Source organism: Diplotaxodon limnothrissa, linkage group LG14 (assembly GCF_057381915.1).
Source record: "Diplotaxodon limnothrissa isolate DT_005_m linkage group LG14, D_limnothrissa_male_GT1.1, whole genome shotgun sequence".
NCBI lineage: Eukaryota > Metazoa > Chordata > Actinopteri > Cichliformes > Cichlidae > Diplotaxodon > Diplotaxodon limnothrissa.
Window position 1 is genome coordinate 345,309 of NC_140609.1, and position 19,262 is coordinate 364,570.

The following is a 19,262-nucleotide window of genomic DNA, read 5'->3' on the forward strand; positions in this document are numbered from 1 at the left end:
TAGTGTGACATCAGTAAGACCTCAGTATACGGGCTATTTATAGTCCAAATGTGGTTCCTGTGGATCTTTTCAACTCAAAACTAAGACTAATTTTAGACGTTTAATATTCCTGCATGCATAGGCTCTGTAGTCACATGTTTTCAGAGGCATGTTTTCTGTAGGGAAACAGTTATGTGTTGAATGCAGAGTGATCAGCATACAGTGATACAGCATACAGGGAGGGGCTACTTGCCATGTCCAATGTCTCCACCGCAGGGAAAAGGTGTTACGGTCATTGGGGGGACTCAAACGCAGGACTACTTGCTCAAAGGAAGAACAGAGGGTTTTATTCACAAACACCAGGTGAAGTGTGTGACAGTGACTAAGTGCTATATACAAGCGTGCAGGGATTAGGGCTCCAGGGAATCCACAGTGAAAAGCAGGGGATCACTATCACTCCTCTTCAGTCTCTCTTGGCGTCTCACCAGTCATCCATTCTTCTCTCGCACCAGAAACTCTGGACTGTGACAAAAGGGTAACATCTCCTGGGTCTAGGTGTGGATTCCCCTTCTAGGGGCGAGGGTACCTTGTATAGAGGCTGTTTGTGGAGTGTGATTGTGTGACAATGTCCATTTGTCTTTACGTTGGGTGAGTGCTGAGTAATTGTATATGTGTGCATGCAAGTTTGTGTCTGTGTCTATATGTCAGGTCGGGTCTTAGACTCCGCCCCTCTGGCAACACCTCAGACTCTCCAAGGTATGGGGGCACACTCCCGGCCTGGCGCCCGTGGCTCGGTCAGGCTCCAACCGGGGGTGGGGGGCTCAGTCCACTCTGGCACAGCTGGCTGCCGGTGGATCCCGCGGGCAGGCCACTGCAACCCCCTCTGGCCTCTGCTCCGTGGCTGCTGAGTGACCCCTCGTCTGAGGCTCTCCTAAGCTCTTCCCAGGAGGCTGGCACAGATGTCCCTCCTCAGCTCCTCCTTGGGCTCCCACACTCGGGGGCCTCTGGATGTCTGGGGCCTGGATCTCCTCCATGCCTGTTTCATGCCCTGGGGGACAGGGCTATGGCTCCCCACTAGCACATCGTTACATGGAGAAACTTTTTGAATACAACCGTGCTGATCCACACAGGTGTTCACAGACACAAACTACATCTTTCTTGGCTGCTGCCTCACAGCACACTGTGAGCTGTCCGTCTTGACTGCTGCACAAAAAACTTTGAAAATTCAGTATTTACTGTTATTTACGCTTAGCTAGGTTAAGTGCTAAGTGGGTTGCAGTAGTGTTGTGTTTAATATGTTGCTCTCTTTTTGTTTGTTTCTCTTTTTTCATTTTTTTTCTCTCAACCGGTGATCCGGGTGATTTTTTTAAAGTGTCCTCTCTCACTGTCCCTCTTCCCCTCTGTTTTTTCCTTAGCCTCCCTCTCTTTCTCTCTCCCTGTCCTATTCCCCGGTCATGTCTGTCCCATCTGTAATAACTTAATAAAATACAATAAAATAAAATAATAATAACAAATGTTGAAATGGACCAATACAGCAAGGCTGTGATGATCCACTTGGTAAAGTAAATCCGTTTGGTATCTTTCTTGGCCTTCACACAAATATTCTGACAGCTAAAGAAACAAACAGGGCAGGAAAGAAAAAGGAAGGAAGGAAGTGTGCAGCTGCGTGGTGGATTAGGAGCAGAAACATCCCCAGCTTCTTACAGCCAGTTTACAAATGTGCACATCAACAAAGACCGTCAATCAGATAGTCAAGGTTATATATACACTTGCAAACTTCTTGTACTTTCTGTCACAACTTCTCTCAGTCCTACTTCCATCACAAACATACTCGCTTCCTATTACACAGTTCTTCACAATAAAACACGATAACAACCTTACTAAATTAAAAATGAACCACACATAAAGCAAATGCACTTTTAAATGTATTAAACACATTGTACTCCTTTGGCAATAATTACAGATTCTTTCTAAATACTTTAACCATTACTGTTTTACATTTTAACATGGATTTCAATGTGGTTAATATCTATTTATAACAGTTTTAACCGGTTACAAAAAAATCAGTTGATTCCCAAACCATAAAGTAATGCTTATCTGTGCCCAGGAAGCACTGTTGCTGTCTGAAGCTCAGTAAGGCCAAACACAGTCAAGTCAGGAACTTGTGCATAAAACGTGAAGTGTTATGCACAAAGATAAAACTTTTAGATATTTTGTTTTACATTTCAGTTCATAAGTGCACAGTCTGATTTACAGGTACAAAATATTTATGACCTGAATTTGAACCCATATGAAGAAAAAAAAAATCACACAACGTATTAGTTTTTCCAAAAATATATAAACTGAATTTTAAAAACTTACATTTTCTAATAGACACTTTTCAAATTGTGAATTGTGTATAATACACATGAAAATGAAATACAATTATTAGCAAATCTCAAATCAATATTTTATTCACAATATAACATTGAAAGTTATCAAATGTTATATGTATATATGTTAATATTTCATGAAACATGTTTCTTTTTTGGGTGGTTGGTTTTTGGGTGTCACTGTATGGGTAAACTGTTGTGAGGCATGACTCATGGGTGGGTATTACGCAGTACATGTGGGTGCACTCACCTGTTCACCTCGCCTGGTGTTTGATGAGGAAAAGGATAGGGTGAGCATGGGGTGAAACCTTCTGCTGACTGCAGTTTGATTCAGTGGGTTGATGTCGCAATTTGGTGTGATAATTGGTGCAGCATTCTGTTGGTTTGTAGTTTGGTATGTTTGTGCAGTCTGTGCATTTGTGTGTTTTGTATCCCATGTACTGATTCATGGTTTGGACAGTGTAATGGTTAAATTAATAGAACAAACTCAGAATGGCATTTGATGTGTTTATTGGTGTGTTGTTTAGCCATTGGTTATGGAGTAGCTAAGCAATAGCTTATGTTGAAGTTGATAGCAGCTATAATTCTCAATTCCCGTGGTTGGAAAAACAAGTGATTAGTTTAGATTAAGAATTAAAAGATCTCATCCAGGCAGTTTCTCTGATGTGAAGATGGGCAGAGGTTCTGCAAAACCGCAGAACAAGATTTAGTCCCTCAATATAAAAATCATATTTCTTAATGTCTTCAAGGCATTAACTTCTTTCTCTTTTTCTGCAGTATTATCAGTGGTTTTGGTGGGGCTTTGTTTGTCTACCTAAACCGACGGATTGCCCTGTTCATCAAGAAACAGAAGCTCTTCAACACATTCCTCATGAAAAAGTAAGTTGGGATTTTTTTAATATGAGGCAGTGAATGCAAAGCATTGTTGCAAATTTATGACAAGCATGTTAACTTGTCAGGAAAACTGATGCAGCCCATCTGCTTCAGTCTGCAGTCAACATGTTGTGCATTCAGACATGTTTTTCTGTAGACCTTTCTCTTTTTCATACCATTCTCTTTGAACCCCACAGATGTTTGTGTGGTTTAGTTCTATTACGTCAGCAGTTTCTGAAACACTCAGACTATGCCAGTCAAATTTTTTTAAGGAATTAAAAAATAAATAAATTCAGTATTCATTTACCGTAATTGTCGGGCTATAAGCCGCTACTTTTTGCACAAGCTTTGAACCCTGCGGCTTTTAGTCAGGTGCGGCTTTTCTATGGATTGTCTATGATTTTTGTGATATCGTAAGACGATTTGTTTTGTTTGTTCCGCTGTTGTACGGCACTACATTGCCTGGCGGAAGGATCGGGGTTCAAGAGTGGTATGTTGGTCACATGTCCGTCCGCCAGGCAACGTAGTGCCGTACGAAGTAGCGCGAAAAACAAACTTCAAAGTAGCGCTACGCGTTCAGCGGGAGGCGTGGATACTAATGTGCCACAAACAGGACTTTAATATCACCAACCATTCCCATGTTATTACGGTGTATCCATATAAATGGCCCACCCTGTACTTTTCAACTTCTTCTGTGTAAATGTCAGCTTTCAACAGTTCTGCACTTTTGTTTTCAGGTGAAAAATTCTGTATTTTCCAGCTCATTTAACATTTTTAACTTAACATTCAGCTATCAGCATCCACACTTCCATTTGATAAGAAAATGCATTTTATAGTTTCACTTGTAATTTACTCTTAATTTAACTACGTAACTCTAGAAGCCTGCACAGCACAGTCAGACATAATAAAAGGGACCCAACGTTGAAGCATAGGCTGAGACTTTAGGAAAGCATTTCCTGAAGCCTCCTAATGTTAGCCCACTTTACCCATTCCAAAACTAGTGTTGATGTGTGTTCACCGGGCTATATCCAGGTTTCATCATCATCATCATCATCGTTTATTTGTATAGCACTTTAAGAACACACCAGGCAGACCAAAGTGCTGAACAACACAGATCAAAACAACAACCAAATTAAAAATACCATAAAATCATTACATACAATAAAATAAATAAGAAGGTGTCAGTTTCCTACAGAGTTAAAAGCCAGGGAATAAAAATAGGTTTTCAATCTGGACTTAAAGACCTGGGCCCTATTTCAGGAAGCCGGTTTAGAGCAAAATCTGAGTAAGTATACCCTGAGTTAACGAAAACTCTGGGTTTTCGGTTTCACAAAGCGAGTTTAGATTAATTCTGAGTGAGTTACTATGACGACACACTCCGTGAAGCTAACCTGCCCCCTAGCAGGTTTACTTCAACTAACCCTGACCTTCTCCGCCTCTTTGTCAGAAACCTGACTGTAGGAAGTGTCAGACATGGCGTGCCCCTTCCTTGAAGAGCCAGTAGATGTTGAAGCCCAAATTCTCCGCAGAGCTCTCCGCCGGGAGAGAGTGATTAGAGCGCATTTGGACATTTTATCATTTCCTGATGATTTCCTGTGTGAACGTTACCGTTTTTCAGCACAATCTATAATTGATTTGAATAACATCCTCAGGCCTAATATTGCTCATGTGACACATCGCGGACATCCTCTCAGTTCTGTACATATTATTTGTATTGCACTTCAGTTTTTTGCAAACGGGAGCTTTCTGTATAATATTGGTGACGCTGAGCACGTTTCCAAGGCTACCGTCTGTCGGGCAGTCAGGAATGTTACAGTTGCACTGAAACGTCTCCTGTACTCGTCTGTGGTGTTCCCCGGTCACAGACCCACAAGATTTATCAAAGAGGGATGCCACAAAATTGCAGGTAGCAGGATGACCAAAACTTAATGTATGATGTGGTGATACTTGAACTACTACTTAAATTTTACATTTATTCTCACGGTTCCCAGGCGTGATTGGCTGTATAGATGGCACTCACATTCCAATCATTGCTCCTTCAGTAAATGAAGGAGACTATGTGAACAGGAAGTCTTTCCACAGCATTAATGTACAGGTACATAGTTCCCTGTAGCATTTCAAACTAACAAATTATTTCATCATAGTAATGGATGCTAATTTGTGTTCTCTGCACTGTGAAGATCATATGTGATGCTGCCAACATTATCACAAATGTGGAAGCCAACTGCTCAGCCTCTGTGAGTGGTGGTGGTGGAGGACCCCCACCTGTTTTTCAGGCCTCCGCTTTTTTTCTGTTGGCTATAACGGGTCACATTTGAGCATACAGAGTAAGCAAATATGTACTTGTAATGTGCTCAGATAATTTCAATAAGTGCTTACAGAGGGGAAATTAATGTAGCCTCTAACTGCAATTGATTTACATGGGACAAACAGACCAAGCACTATGGCTCATAATACAATTACACCACCTGTTTGGACTATATTTTTATATTTCATTTTTACTTGCTGCCAGGAACGTTTGGGGCCTGTTGGGTTGCACCTGCGCTCACATCACATCACAAAATCAAATGTATGAAATAAAAAATAAAATAAAATAAAATAAAATAACGTGTTAAATGGGTGGAAATCCCTAGATCAATGTTTAAATTAACACTCACGCATTGACTCTGTCGGCCATGTTTTGCCATGCATGCTCCCTTTCTTTTGCAGCTGAGGCTGTGTTACTTTTTTTCCGCAAAATTTGCATGTTATCGCCCACCCCCGTGACATCACGCTCCAAAGCCCTATACTGCCATCAGAATTTCGGCCTCAAGCGCTGTAAAATACAGTGACCGCGCCTTCTTTCCCTCCATCTCCATGGTGACTCGCTTAATCTGTACTCCACTAATCAGGGCTTTATGTATCCTCGTGTGCGCGCTTAACTTGGGGTTAAAGCAACTCCGCGTTGATTGAACTAATTCTTATCAGCCTTTCTGAAACCGAATATTCCGAGTTGGACAGTTCGGGGTTACTCAACCCTGAGTATCGTTTTTCACTCTGAGTTTTCTAAACCGGCTTCCTGAAATAGGGCCCTGCACTGATGACGCTTGTCTAATTTGGAGGGGAAGGTTATTCCAGAGCATCGGAGCCGCAATTGAAAAGGCTCGGTCTCCTCTGCATTTCAGCCGCGACTTAGGGACCGACAGCAGCAGCTGCTCAGCTGAACGGAGCGAGCGGGGAGGAACATGTGGCTTCAGCAAATCAGATAAATAGACAGGAGCCAGACCATTTAAAGATTTAAAAGCCAATAAAAGGACTTTAAAACGAACCCTAAATTCAATAGGAAGCCAATGCAAGGAAGCCAGAACCGGAGTGATGTGATCGAATTTCCTACTACCGGTTAAAAATCGCGCCGCCGCATTTTGAACTAACTGCAGGCGTGACAAGGTGCCCGACCCAACCCCTATTAAAAGGGAATTACAATAGTCCAGACGTGAGGTGATAAAAGCATGAATAAGAGTTTCCAAATTGGGTTTGGAAAGGAAAGGCTTGACCTTCGACAGGCGTCTGAGGTGATAAAAAGCTGATTTCACCACCCCACTTACATGACCTTCAAAAGTAAGCGCAGAATCAAGTTTAACACCAAGATTAGTGATTGAACTTTTCAGATGAGAGGTCAAATCATCAAAATCAACATCTGGAGAATCAGTAGAACGATGCGGGCCATATAAAATTACTTCCGTTTTGCGACCATTAAAATTCAAAAAATTATTTGCCATCCATAATTTAATATCGCTAAGACAGTCAAGCAGTGATTGACATGGGGAGGTATCCAAATGACTAAAAGGTAAGTAAAGCTGACAGTCATCGGCATACAAATGAAATGACACTCCGTGTTTACGAAAAATCGCACCAAGGGGGAGTAAATACAGCGAGAAAAGTAATGGCCCAAGGATAGATCCCTGGGGCACACCCCAAAGCAGAGGGGCCACAGAGGAAGCGGCCAGCCCCAGCTTGACACAAAAACTCCTTTCGGAAAGATATGATTTTATCCATGACAATGCCAGATCACAAATTCCCACACAGTGATGTAAGCGGGAGATCAGCAGGTCGTGGTCCACTGTGTCAAATGCAGCTGTCATATCCAATAACACAAGCACAGCATATTTACCACGATCAGTAGCAACAAGAATGTCATTCATAACTTCATACATCTGGCTATTGATTTCAAGAAGTTCAAGAATATGGAGGTAGTCCTCCTCCTTCATTATTCCACTCACTTTGTATAATGTACCAGTACCACTGGCAGCAAAACTACTGTACAGAGCCCCTCTGATGACATGGTCCAAAAAATAAATATCTTGTGGCCGCAAAATACTACTTCGTGGGCACGAAATGGGTATAACATGCCCACGAAATACTTATTTGTGGCCACGAAACACGTGACTGATAACCGTGATCCTTCCCAGGCCCTTGCAGTTGGTTGACAATAAAATCTATGTAAAGCAACTGGGCCTTCAATATCCTGTTTAAATGTCTCTCCATAATAATGGTTCCTTGCATTGCCAGGCTTTTCAAAATGCATTTGTAGCTCATCCCCAGCCTAAAATAAAACTCAATCATACTGTCCACAGTGCATAGGTTTAGCCTACTCTTATGCTTATGTCTCTACGCAGCTGTCCAGGAATTGTATCAATATGATGTGCGCACGTTATCTATTTCGTTGCCACAAATGCGTAATTCGTTGCCACGTTATACCCAATTCATGCCCACAAATTAGCATTTCGTGCGCACGTTATGCCTATAATACTACTACTAAATACCTATAATACTACTTCGTGCCCTCGAAATAGTATTGCGTGGCCACAAATAAGTATTTCGCGGGCACGTTATACTATTTCGAGGGCATAAAGTAGTATTTTGTGGCCACAATTTATTTACTTTTTGGACCATGTCATCAGAGGGGCTCCGTACAAAACAGACCCAGGGCATGTTTGACAGTTGGTGCAGTTCACATTAACTCCTTCAAACATACCGCTCGTCATTATAGCCAGCCAGTTCGATGTTTGGTCATCAGAAATTAATACTTTTCTCCATAAGGCTTTTGGCTTGTCCATGTGGTCAAGCTATAGATTTCAGTTAAGCTACCAAGAGTCTAGTCGAAGTTCAACTGTTAAAACACATTCGACCAAATATTAATAGGGGCATATGTATATTTGTGTCTCTGCATACTTTCGATCCTATGTGTATTAGAGAAAACCCCAAACACATTCAAACCTGTGCACAAAATTCCAGTTTCTTATATTCATTTAAAAGGAATAAATGACAAATCATAGATTGACAGAATGATATGGTAAAGCTCTAAACTCCACATGCATAAATACATTGAGCTGCTGACATGTGATTGGATAATTTGAGATTTGCCTTAAAAATAATTTTCATAGGTATACCCAGCAAGGTGGCCTGTAAGTGTATTATTTTAAGTTAAACAAACTTGAGTAAATAAAGGAAAAAATGTACCTATAAAAATAAATATAATATAGTGATTGGCTTCACGTTGCTTTTTCACCCATGCGTGAATAACTATGGTTTTCTCAGTAACTGTTAGACATGCATTATTCCCTGTTTATTGTTTTATGTTATTGTTTTAAAGCATTTCATTGTTTTACCCTTGCTTACTTGTTCTTTCTGTTATATATCTATGTTCTTAGATGTCTTGTGTATCCAGTGATGGTCTCTTTCCTCATTTCGTCACTATTGTTTCCTTCTGGTTTTGGACAGTTTATGGCTGGAGAGGTAGGTTCACAAAGCCCATGAACCATATATTATTTTTATTACATATACTCATCACTCTACAGTTATTACAGTAGACATCAAAGAATTCTTTAAAAAAAATATGCAGGGCTTTTTCTCTTTATTCTAATTAAGCTAATTTTGAAATGTATCTAAAGATGGTTTACATATCATACATGTTGTATGGTTTGAAAACAGTCTTTATCCATCTTAAATCATTTAATTATTGATATACCAAATTATTGATATATCAATAAGACTTAAAATTCAGCCTGTTCTTGTTAAATTGAAGTCATTCATTATATAATAAAATACATCATCAACTAACTCAAAAAAATGAAAAAATTTTCTGTGGATTACACATCATGGAAATGCTAATGTTAAATAAAAGGATAATATTGAAACCATTAGAAATTATCTTCTAGGGTTTCAAGCCAAACACTGAATTTTGAATGAAATATGTCTGTGAAGGTTCTCAGTCATCCAGGTCATCGTAGTCAAAGGAGCTTGCATAGAAAAGCGTCTGGACTTCTTTAAGTTGCTTGAAGACGTTTCACCTCTCACCCAAGAAGCTTCTTCAGTTCTAAGGTCAAATGGTGGAGAGTCCCAGATATAAACCTAGTGGGAGTTTCCCCCCACAGAGGGACAAAAGGACCCCCTGATGATCCTCTAATCGCCTGAGCCAAGGTGTGAAACTGGGTGTGGGTCCCAATCAGCCAGAGTTTCGGGTGAGCTCATTGTGAAACCTGGCCCCACCTTATCATGCGAATTCCTGAGGTCAGATGGCCCAGGATGTGAGTGGGCGTTAAGGCGTCTGGGAAGGATCTCAAAACTGGATTATAAATGGCAGAGAGTTGGTGTCGTAAACCCCGCCTCTGTTCAAAGATGGTCGCTCACAGTGGACATAGATGGCTTCTTTCACTCCTCTTTCAAACCATCTGTCCTCTCTGTCCAAAATGTGAACGTTGGCATCCTCAAAGAGTGACCTTTATCCTTAAGATGCAGATGGACTGCTGAGTCTTGTCCTGTGGAGGTGGCTCTTCTGTGTTGTGCCATGCGCTTGTGAAGTGGCTGTTTGGTCTCTCCGATGTAGAGGTCTGAGCATTCCTCTACATGGACACCAACTATCTGTCATGTGTTTCTGTTTCTATTATCTGTGAAAGAGCTCCGACTCAGTCACAGTCGTAGTAATTGTATTTTTTTTATTTGTTTAATTTTCCAAATTTTCCAGCTGACACAGAACGAGGCTTTGGTCACATTACTGGACAACCGCACATGGACTAAAGACGGCATCGCTGAAGAGTTTGACTACATTGGAAACGCACGAGTCTGGATGCACCCACAAGTCACCGTCTTCGGCACACTGGCCCTTTTCACCATAATGAGAGTAAGGTGAAAATATGTGTACAAAGCTGTAGGTTTGATTTATGCTAGTAAATGTGTCTGTCTGCAAGTTTTCATAATGTATAAAATGAATTTGTCATTCTATGTAAAGTATGTTAAATTCATGCACAATTCCTGACAGGATTTATTATACATACACAGGGTGCTATCCCCCCTTTTTAATCCAGAGGTCCACATTTACTTACATGTGAATGTGTTATTAATGTCTTTTAAAAAGCTTTCCCATGTTAATTTTATTTGCTGGAAAGAAAATATGTCCCTCTGCTGGTGCTGCAGCTTACTGCGAGTGCAACTAGTGCATGCATGTCCATTTCATGCTTTGGAGAGGCAAAGTGTGAAATGGAAACAGTGGACTACTCTATGTATTACATGCTTTGCTTTGATACTAGGTTGGTCTGAAAGCTGCGTGTGCAGCACACATGCATTTAAAGAACACTGACGGTAGGACATGATTTTCTATCATGGTGTAGGAGTGTCAGGTGCACACTGATATTGGCTCTGTCACACCGATCTTGCTAGTGAGCTGATGTCAATGTTAAACGTATAAGCTGCATTCTTGTCTTTGAATAAGAAACTTTGAATGATTATTTTATGGTTAATGGTTCCAAACATCTTAACATAAGAAGATGATCCAGCTAGGCTATCATTTTGACTCTAAAGGGGTCGGCAACCCTGGGCATGCGTGCCACAGCTGGCACGCAAAGGGTTAAATGATGGCACGGCACACAGTGAATTAATCTGAGAAGGTGCATTAAAAAATAATAATCTATGGACGGGCCACTGGTGCACATCACTAATTAGCTTACATTAGTTGTGCCACTTCCACATTCCAACACTTCAAACGTTCAAGAGCTGTCTGCTCAGCGCAGCATCAGCACCACGAATTCACAATGCAGGTGTTTGGACCAATGCTTTCTTTTCTGATTAAACCAGAAAGCTTTAATGGGCAGCTGGATTTGTCTCGTGCATTTTCACCTGCTGGACATCACTACCTGACAAGTGTAACTGTCTTCAGAGCATTGCACAGGCCTTATTGACAGTGTTTGGCTCCACATATCTGTGTGAGCAGACTTTCTATCACACAAATAATGTTCTCAGCACCTCCCATAGCCGTCTGACTGCCGGACACTTGGAGACCTGTGTCTCTGAGTGGGAGACCATAGACCACAATAACATGTATTAACAAACATGCCTTAGTATTTTTCCTTATCACTTTTGTGAGTAGACCATAAATAGCATTTGTATTTTCTGTCGTACAGTTCCTTTGCTGTTATAGAGTTCTTGTTTTGGATAAAAAGTGTTTTTTTTTATTTGCTTTTTGTTTAAAACAGCTGATCTGCACTTTGCCAACATCGGCGAACAAATATAGTTCTTTAAAATTATTCTATATAGCGTGGAACTGTTGAGCATGATTGCTAATGCAATGGTTGATATGGCACATTGACTTCTGAGGAAACGTTCTGATAATGAGTAGCATTATCAGAACGGTTGCCGACCCGTGATTTAGACCAAGGGTATTCAACTGAAATTTAAGGATGTCTGGTCAGAGAAAACTTCCTCAGTCAATTTACTATGCAAGCTACAATGCATGTGACCAATTTGTGCATCTCCTGTGTTAGGGCTGGGCGATATATCGAGTTTTTTAAAAATATCGATTTATTTTCATGCGAGATATAAGATGTGACAATATCGTTTATATCGATATAGTCTATGTTACGTTATAATTATACTTGTGGAGCCGCAGGTTTGCCTCTTTCGTCCACTTTTGTCTCTACGCTGCGTTACTCGGCCTCGCCTCTCCTTCACTAAACACAACTCCCCCTCCCCCATAGCTTCACCTGCAGGCAATGACAAGATGAAAGTGGAAAATCTCCGTTAGCGAGTTACCGCGGATCGCCCCGTGCATTGGGCTGGACGGCGTCAACGTGTTAGCGAGCTAACCGCGCTAACGAGCTAACCGCGCTAACGACATGCAGCCCACAGGGGCTGCACGGCCTAAAATCCTTTCATTTTCTCAAAAATCGACAGCGCGCCTTATGTATGAATTCTGGTTGTGCTTACTGACCGCGAACCGATTTTATGTGGAACACAGCGCTCAGCAATCTGTCAAAAAATGTTTTAATATGACTTTGCTAAGCTACGGAGCTGCACCGCTTGATGGATTGTCGGAGGATTACGGCTACCGGGGAGGAGCCTCGCGGAGTGATACGTACTGTGTGTGTATAAGGACCACAAATGGCACCTGTTCAGAGATGTGGTGCAGCTGTGAAATCTGTCTCTTTGTTATTATGCTCAGCGTCTATTAGTTTACATTTTGACTGCATAATTGTGAGCTTTTTGTTATGCACAAAAACAACATTGTTTTCTTTTATTTATGGACCATGATTATTTAATAAATACTGATAATTTATTTTTGAGTAATTTCTTCATGTACATCTACGCTGTATGTAAATAAAAGTGCCCGTGTGACAGCTGGGACACAGTGTGACTAAGAACTCTCTTTTTGTTCTTAACTTATGGCTTTAAAAAAAAATCAAGATATATATCTTATATCGCCATCCAGGTAAAAAATATCGAGATATGAATTTTGGGTCATATCGCCCAGCCCTATCCTGTGTGCACACACTGGCTACAATAAGCCTATAGAAAAGAGCTGTGCAAATTAAAATAACCCTACAGTAAATCTAAAAAACTTTGAGCAGAGTAAAACAGAAATCGCGCATTGAAACCAAATAGGTCAAGGTCTGTATAAAGTAGCATCTGGGTTTAGACTGCGGTCTGCCTTGTGGTGAGCTGGAATCTAGAAACACACCAGATAATACCATGCAGCTCCTGGAATGTCACCCTATTCTTTCTGTTGATGTCTTCTTCTTCTTTTAGTTCTGGATGTGTGCCTTGGCCATCACCATGCCAGTGCCCTATGGAGCCTTCATGCCAGTACTTGTCATTGGTAAGATGTGTGTTTTTCTGTGAAGAAGAACAGATGAAACACATTTGAAGGCGTTAACACAAGGCTCAGGGGTGAACAGTCATTTGCCATGACTGTGAGGGGAGAGAAACAGGATAAAGGCACAGTTGAAGACAGCCAGAGATTAATAAATAAAAATTGTAGTTGTATATATACACACAGAATGAAAAGAAATGGGAAAAAGGAAAGACTCCCCCAGCAGGCTAGACCTAAGGCAGCATAACTAAGGAAGGATTCAGGGTCACCAGCCCTAATGATATGCTTTGGCAAAAAGGAAAGTTTGAAGCCTAATCTTGAAAGTAGAGATGACTAACTGAATGCTTATCAGGGAGTTTTTAGGACATCCAGATAATAACGACTGACAGCATTCCAGCCTAGAAGTAACACATCCATGAATTTGTTTTTCAACATCACTCAGACAAAATATTTGTGTAGCATGTTTAAAAAGTGAATAAAGGCAGACCTATATTTTGTTTAACATGTGCATTGAGTCAGATTCCTCACTGTGTTACTGGAAGTTCAAGTAATGTCATGCATGCCTAGCTGTGAGTAATCACCAGTGGACAAAAGAAGTATTCTTGAAGGGTTTAGCTAGTGGTTGTGTGAAGTTGCTTGCTTGCTGTCATTATGCAAAAATGGTAACAGAGAGGTTTTTACGCCAATACTACAGAAAACATTGTGAATGATTTGGTTACTAGCAGATTGCTGGGGTTGACAGTAGTTTGCAGTAATGATAGTCAAGAAGAAATTGACTTGCCTACAAACATTTGCCAACTACCCATCGAGGAGCACTGAAACTGTAGAGTGGTAAGAAACCTCAAAACAGAGACCTTCAATACTCCTTCAACAGGCATCTCCGAGAACGTTAGAGCACTTTTGCAAATATGTGATGTCTTGATAAATCGAGCAGATATTTGAAGTTTACACAGCACCATTCTCGCATGAAAATATCTTAAAAGTTTATTTTGTGACCCAGACAGAGTAATCTTTCAAACTCTGCCACTCTGTGTTCCTCCGCCACTGCCTCGTTTGAGTTTTGGGCGAAATGGATTCTGGGATATTGCATTTCGTCATTTCAAGCTGATGGGCAAGCCATAGGCAACCGTGTCTTGGCTGGCCTCACCCTGGGGACCAGCATGGGTACTGGAGCAGACTGAATGGCAATCCCACCCGAGTAGGTGCGGGTGCAGGAGTAGGCTGCCCTCACATTGGAAGACAGGACAAGCACTGGCAACAGCTGGGCGTCAGCTGTCCCCGCCTGAATAACAGAAATGGGTGCAAGAATGTTTTTGAGCTGAGATTATTTCAATGATTTTGGTGTTTGTGAAGCTGACAGCAAAGTAAGTGAAATTATTGTCTCAGAATTGGACAATGTTCAAGGTGACGTTTAGGTCTTTGAGTCAGCAGAATATATCACTGGGTTTTCTGTTCACCAGCCCGGTGACACTTAACGCACTGTTTCCAGTCCTGTAGAGACTAAGTTCTTGGTTCCCCAGTCGGCCTTTTCCAAGACTAAAATCTGTGAACTCCTTCATTTTCCAGAGTTCTCCAGTGGACCACATTGGAGTCTTTGCAAGGTTCATTTTGGCCCCTGAACCAAAGTTTGACAACCCTATTTTAGATTACTGTAGTGACTGATTCAATAATGATTTCAAAACTCAATACTTTTTTTGTTTTAGATAAATTTTATATTTTGACTTAGCAATTTATTTTTGTCAGGCTGATGGTGCTCAAGCCACAGCGATTTCAGTTTTCTGTGCACATGTTTGAAAATTCTTGCAAGTCTAAGAACTGCTGATTTTGATAAACAGCCACATACTGATTGTGAATCTCTATCTCCTTCCACATTTCAGGGGCCGGCTTGGGGCGTCTGGTTGGAGAATGCATGGCATACTGGTTCCCGGAAGGCATTCATGCAGGTCATGCTATCTATCCCATAGTGCCAGGAGGCTACGCTGTGGTGGGTAAGTTAGCGACTCTCTCCTGACTACATTCTACTTAAAATGACAAATACTTTCTTTGGTACAAAGTAAATAAAATAACATTCTTAACATTTTGGAGACCCTTGTAGCTCACAAAGAACCCTATGCACACACCTCGGGAGTTTCGTGAATGTTTCAGCACTTTTGCTTTCCAGTGGAGACACTGTAGTGGCGCATGATCTGAACAGAGGATAAAAGAGTCGCCCAGGAGGTAGTAATGAAGAAGGTCAACCAACCACTGTATTGCCAGATACTGCTCGTCCACAGAGCTGTATCTACCTTCCCGCTCAGATAGCTTCTGGCTTATATAAATGACCAGACAGTCAAACCCCCTCACCTGCTGGGACAAAGCTGCCCCAACTTGGAAGGCCTTAAACAGGCAGGGGTCTCAAACTCAAATGAGCCGCGGGCCACTTCTGGCACCGTCATCTCATTGGAGGGCCACTTAAGTGTCCAAGTAGTACAAAAAAACAAAAACACCCACTAATATTTCCTAAAATGTAGTGTGTTGTTTGTTTTATTTAATTCCAAATATTGTGTAACAAGACAAAATTGCAAACATGAAAACAATTTTTTTCTCACTCTTAACTATCTGAATCCTTTCAGTTTCATTTGTCATATGCAAGTTAGCACAGGGTCAGCATTGCAATGAAATGTATTTGACGAGTAGAAGACAGTCACCCAGCAGTATAGCACAGTATAGTACAGTAGTTTCAAATAAACAGCTCTTTCTGGCCAGACACGTGGCAGCACTTTTGCTATTTTGTTTGTATTTAACAAAATAAAAATGCAGGCATAAGCATACACATTAGTTTTCGACTACAAGTGAAAATTTTCCTTCCAAATAAATCTCTCACTGAACTAACACAGCCCTCAACATGTTTGCACTCTCTTGTTACCTCGGCCAGGCCAGTAACTAGCTTTACTTTGCTAGCGAGAGAAAGAAGCGTTGAAAGGCTGCTCCAGCAGAACTTTATTGTTTCGGAGGAAAACACGAACACAGTGTACAGTCGAGTCTTAATAGCTTACTGGGCTCGTCAGGCACTCTTTTTGGCTGCAGTGGTTATTTTTATATTTACATGCTTCCATCTCCCAAGCACCACCTCACCTCCTCTCTGGTCGTGCAACATGGGCAAGATACGATGGCTGTCGTTTTCTCTATCTGAAGGTTGCCTGCAGATAGATACTGTACCTCTGTCCAACTGTACACTTCTTTGGGTTGGCTAAGAGCCCCACCTGCCTCAGGCACTCCAGGACCATGGACTTCCATTGCATATGCTCCGCCGAAAACTGATCTGGTCTGTAGCTGTCCAAATGGAAATATTGGCTTCAGGCCCACTCCAACGTTCGAGCGGGGAGCTAGGGCTGGGCGATGTGACCCAAAATTCATATCTCGATATTTTTTAGCTGGATGGCGATATAAGATATATATCTCGATTTTTTTTTTTTAAGTTTTAAGTTTTAAGTTAAGAACAAAAAGAGAGTTCTTAGTCACACTGTGTCCCAGCTGTCACACGGGCACTTTTATTTACATACAGCGTAGATGTACATGAAGAAATTACTCAAAAATAAATTATCAGCATTTATTAAATAATCATGGTCCATAAATAAAAGAAAACAATGTTGTTTTTGTGCATAACAAAAAGCTCACAATTGTGCAGTCAAAATGTAAACTGATAGACGCTGAGCATAATAACAAAGACAGATTTCACAGCTGCACCACGTCTCTGAACAGGTGCCATTTGTGGTCCTTATACACACACAGTACGTATCACTCCGCGAGGCTCCTCCCCGGTAGCCGTAATCCTCCGACAATCCATCAAGCGGTGCAGCTCCGTAGCTTAGCAAAGTCATATTAAAACATTTTTTGACAGATTGCTGAGCGCTGTGTTCCACATAAAATCGGTTCGCGGTCAGTAAGCACAACCAGAATTCATACATAAGGCGCACTGATTTTCCGCTTTCATCTTGTCTTTTTTTTCTTTTTTTTTGCCTGTCCCGTTTGGCTCTTTTGCCATCAGAATTGTTGTCTAAAGGCAAAGAAAGATGCCCAACAGATTTACTTTACCAAATTGACCATCCCAGCCTTGCCGTAATGGTCCATTTGATTCACCTTTTATTGTTAATTTTATTTTCACTTGCTGAATACGGGACAGACTTGACTGGGGGAAAGAAGGGGAGAAAGAAAGAGGGAAAGAGAAACAGCTGAGAAGAGGGACGGGGGAGAAGGGCAAAAACCAAAAACCAACAGAACGGGCAGAAAAAAAAATATATCGATCACCTGGATCACCTGTTGAGAAAGAAAAAAGAAAACAAGCAGAAGACAACAAGAGTCATAGAATAAACAACATCACAATGATGAAGCAGGTATGGAGGAGATCAAAACTCCAGACATCCAGAGGCCCCCAGAACACAAGAGACCAAGGAAGACCAACAGAGGGGCAGCCGCGCCACTGTCCCAGAAAGAGCTGAGGAGAGTCCCAGATGAGGGCTCACTCAGCAGCCGCGGAGCAGAAGCCAGGGGGAGTTGCAGTGACGCGCCCGTGAGCTCCGCCGGCAGCCAGCTGTGCCTGAGTGACCGAGCCCCAGGCTGAGAGGCCGAGGGCACCCCACCTCCGAAGTGGCCCGAGCGAGCCCCAGGCTCCAGGCCCCAATAAGCGGCCGCCAAGGAGTGAGCCGGTGTGTACCTGGACGCCCATCCCCGGACACAAAGAACCACCAACGCACCGATGTCTGAGGGAGTCCGCCACTGGCAGGGGAAGTGGTGGTGGGTGGAGATAGGCCTCCAAACCTTGGAGGGCCTGAGATGTCCCCAGAGAGGTGGCACCTGACACCCAACCTGACATATAGACACAGACATACAGGCACACACAGATACAAACATCCATTCCCACCCTCATGCTCTCATATGCACTTACTCCACACTCAACCAACGTGGAGACAGACATAAAGAGACGCTGTACACACGATCACACTCCCCAAGCGTACTCTAAGCCCCGGGTATAGGTACCCTTGCCCCTGGAGGGGGGAACTGCACCCAGACCCAGGTGGTGTTATCCTTTTCCCTGCGGTGGGGGGAGGCAGACCGCCCCGACTCCGCAGCAGCAGGGAGGCCCCACACTCCAGACCGCAGTCGGACGGCCAACTCCTCCTCCTGGCCCCCCCGCTCCAGCAGGTCGCAGAGAATGGGGGTGAGAGAAGACTCCAAACCTCCCTCCACCCGCTCATTGTAGTGTTGATGCATGTGTGTTCTAAGGTGCATTTAAAACCCAGGAGGGCATGGAGCTACCTGCCAGAGAGCAGCAGGTAAGCGCATAGTCCCTCCTGCTGGCCCTCAATGTCTACGTGTATTTAACCTTGAGAGGTGGGCAACGACGCCAGGGGTGGGGTGTACACCCTGATGGTAATTTGGACTCCGTGTATCGTGCCCACCCCCAAGATTCTATATGTATGTGTAATGAGAGTGTGAGTAATGTGAATGTCTAAGTTGTGAGATAAAATTGAGGCAGAGGCAGCCAGAAGGGGACGGGGGCGGGGGGGGGGGGGGGGGGTAGCCTCCTCTGCACCCTGGTGACATACCCCTACTCCAAGGCCCTGCATGTGTGGGTGGTTGTGGTGGAGCGGGAAGAGGGAGGCAGCTGGAGAATCTTGTCATTGCCTGCAGGTGAAGCTATGGGGGAGGGGGAGTTGTGTTCAGTGAAGGAGAGGCGAGGCCGAATAACGTTGCGTAGAGACAAAAGTGGACGAAAGACAGGCAAACCTGCAGCTCCACAAGTATAATTATAACGTAACATAGACTATATCAATATAAACGATATTGTCACATCTTATATCTCGTATGAAAATATATCGATATTTTTAAAAAAACTCGATATATCGCCCAACCCTACGGGGAGCCCCTCCACAAAGTGT

At 42.5% G+C, this 19,262-nt stretch overlaps 1 protein-coding gene across 1 annotated transcript in view; it reads left to right on the plus strand.

The window, feature by feature from the left end:
- Positions 1 to 19,262, plus strand: part of LOC146618165 (chloride channel protein 2-like) — a 57,636-nt gene that overhangs the window by 29,733 nt on the left and 8,641 nt on the right. Inside the window, exons 10-14 of the mRNA XM_085371702.1 lie at positions 3,129 to 3,230; positions 8,915 to 8,999; positions 10,228 to 10,383; positions 13,281 to 13,350; positions 15,222 to 15,332. Of these exons, the coding sequence (XP_085227828.1) occupies positions 3,129 to 3,230; positions 8,915 to 8,999; positions 10,228 to 10,383; positions 13,281 to 13,350; positions 15,222 to 15,332 (524 nt within the window). The remainder of the gene's footprint in view (positions 1 to 3,128; positions 3,231 to 8,914; positions 9,000 to 10,227; positions 10,384 to 13,280; positions 13,351 to 15,221; positions 15,333 to 19,262) is intronic.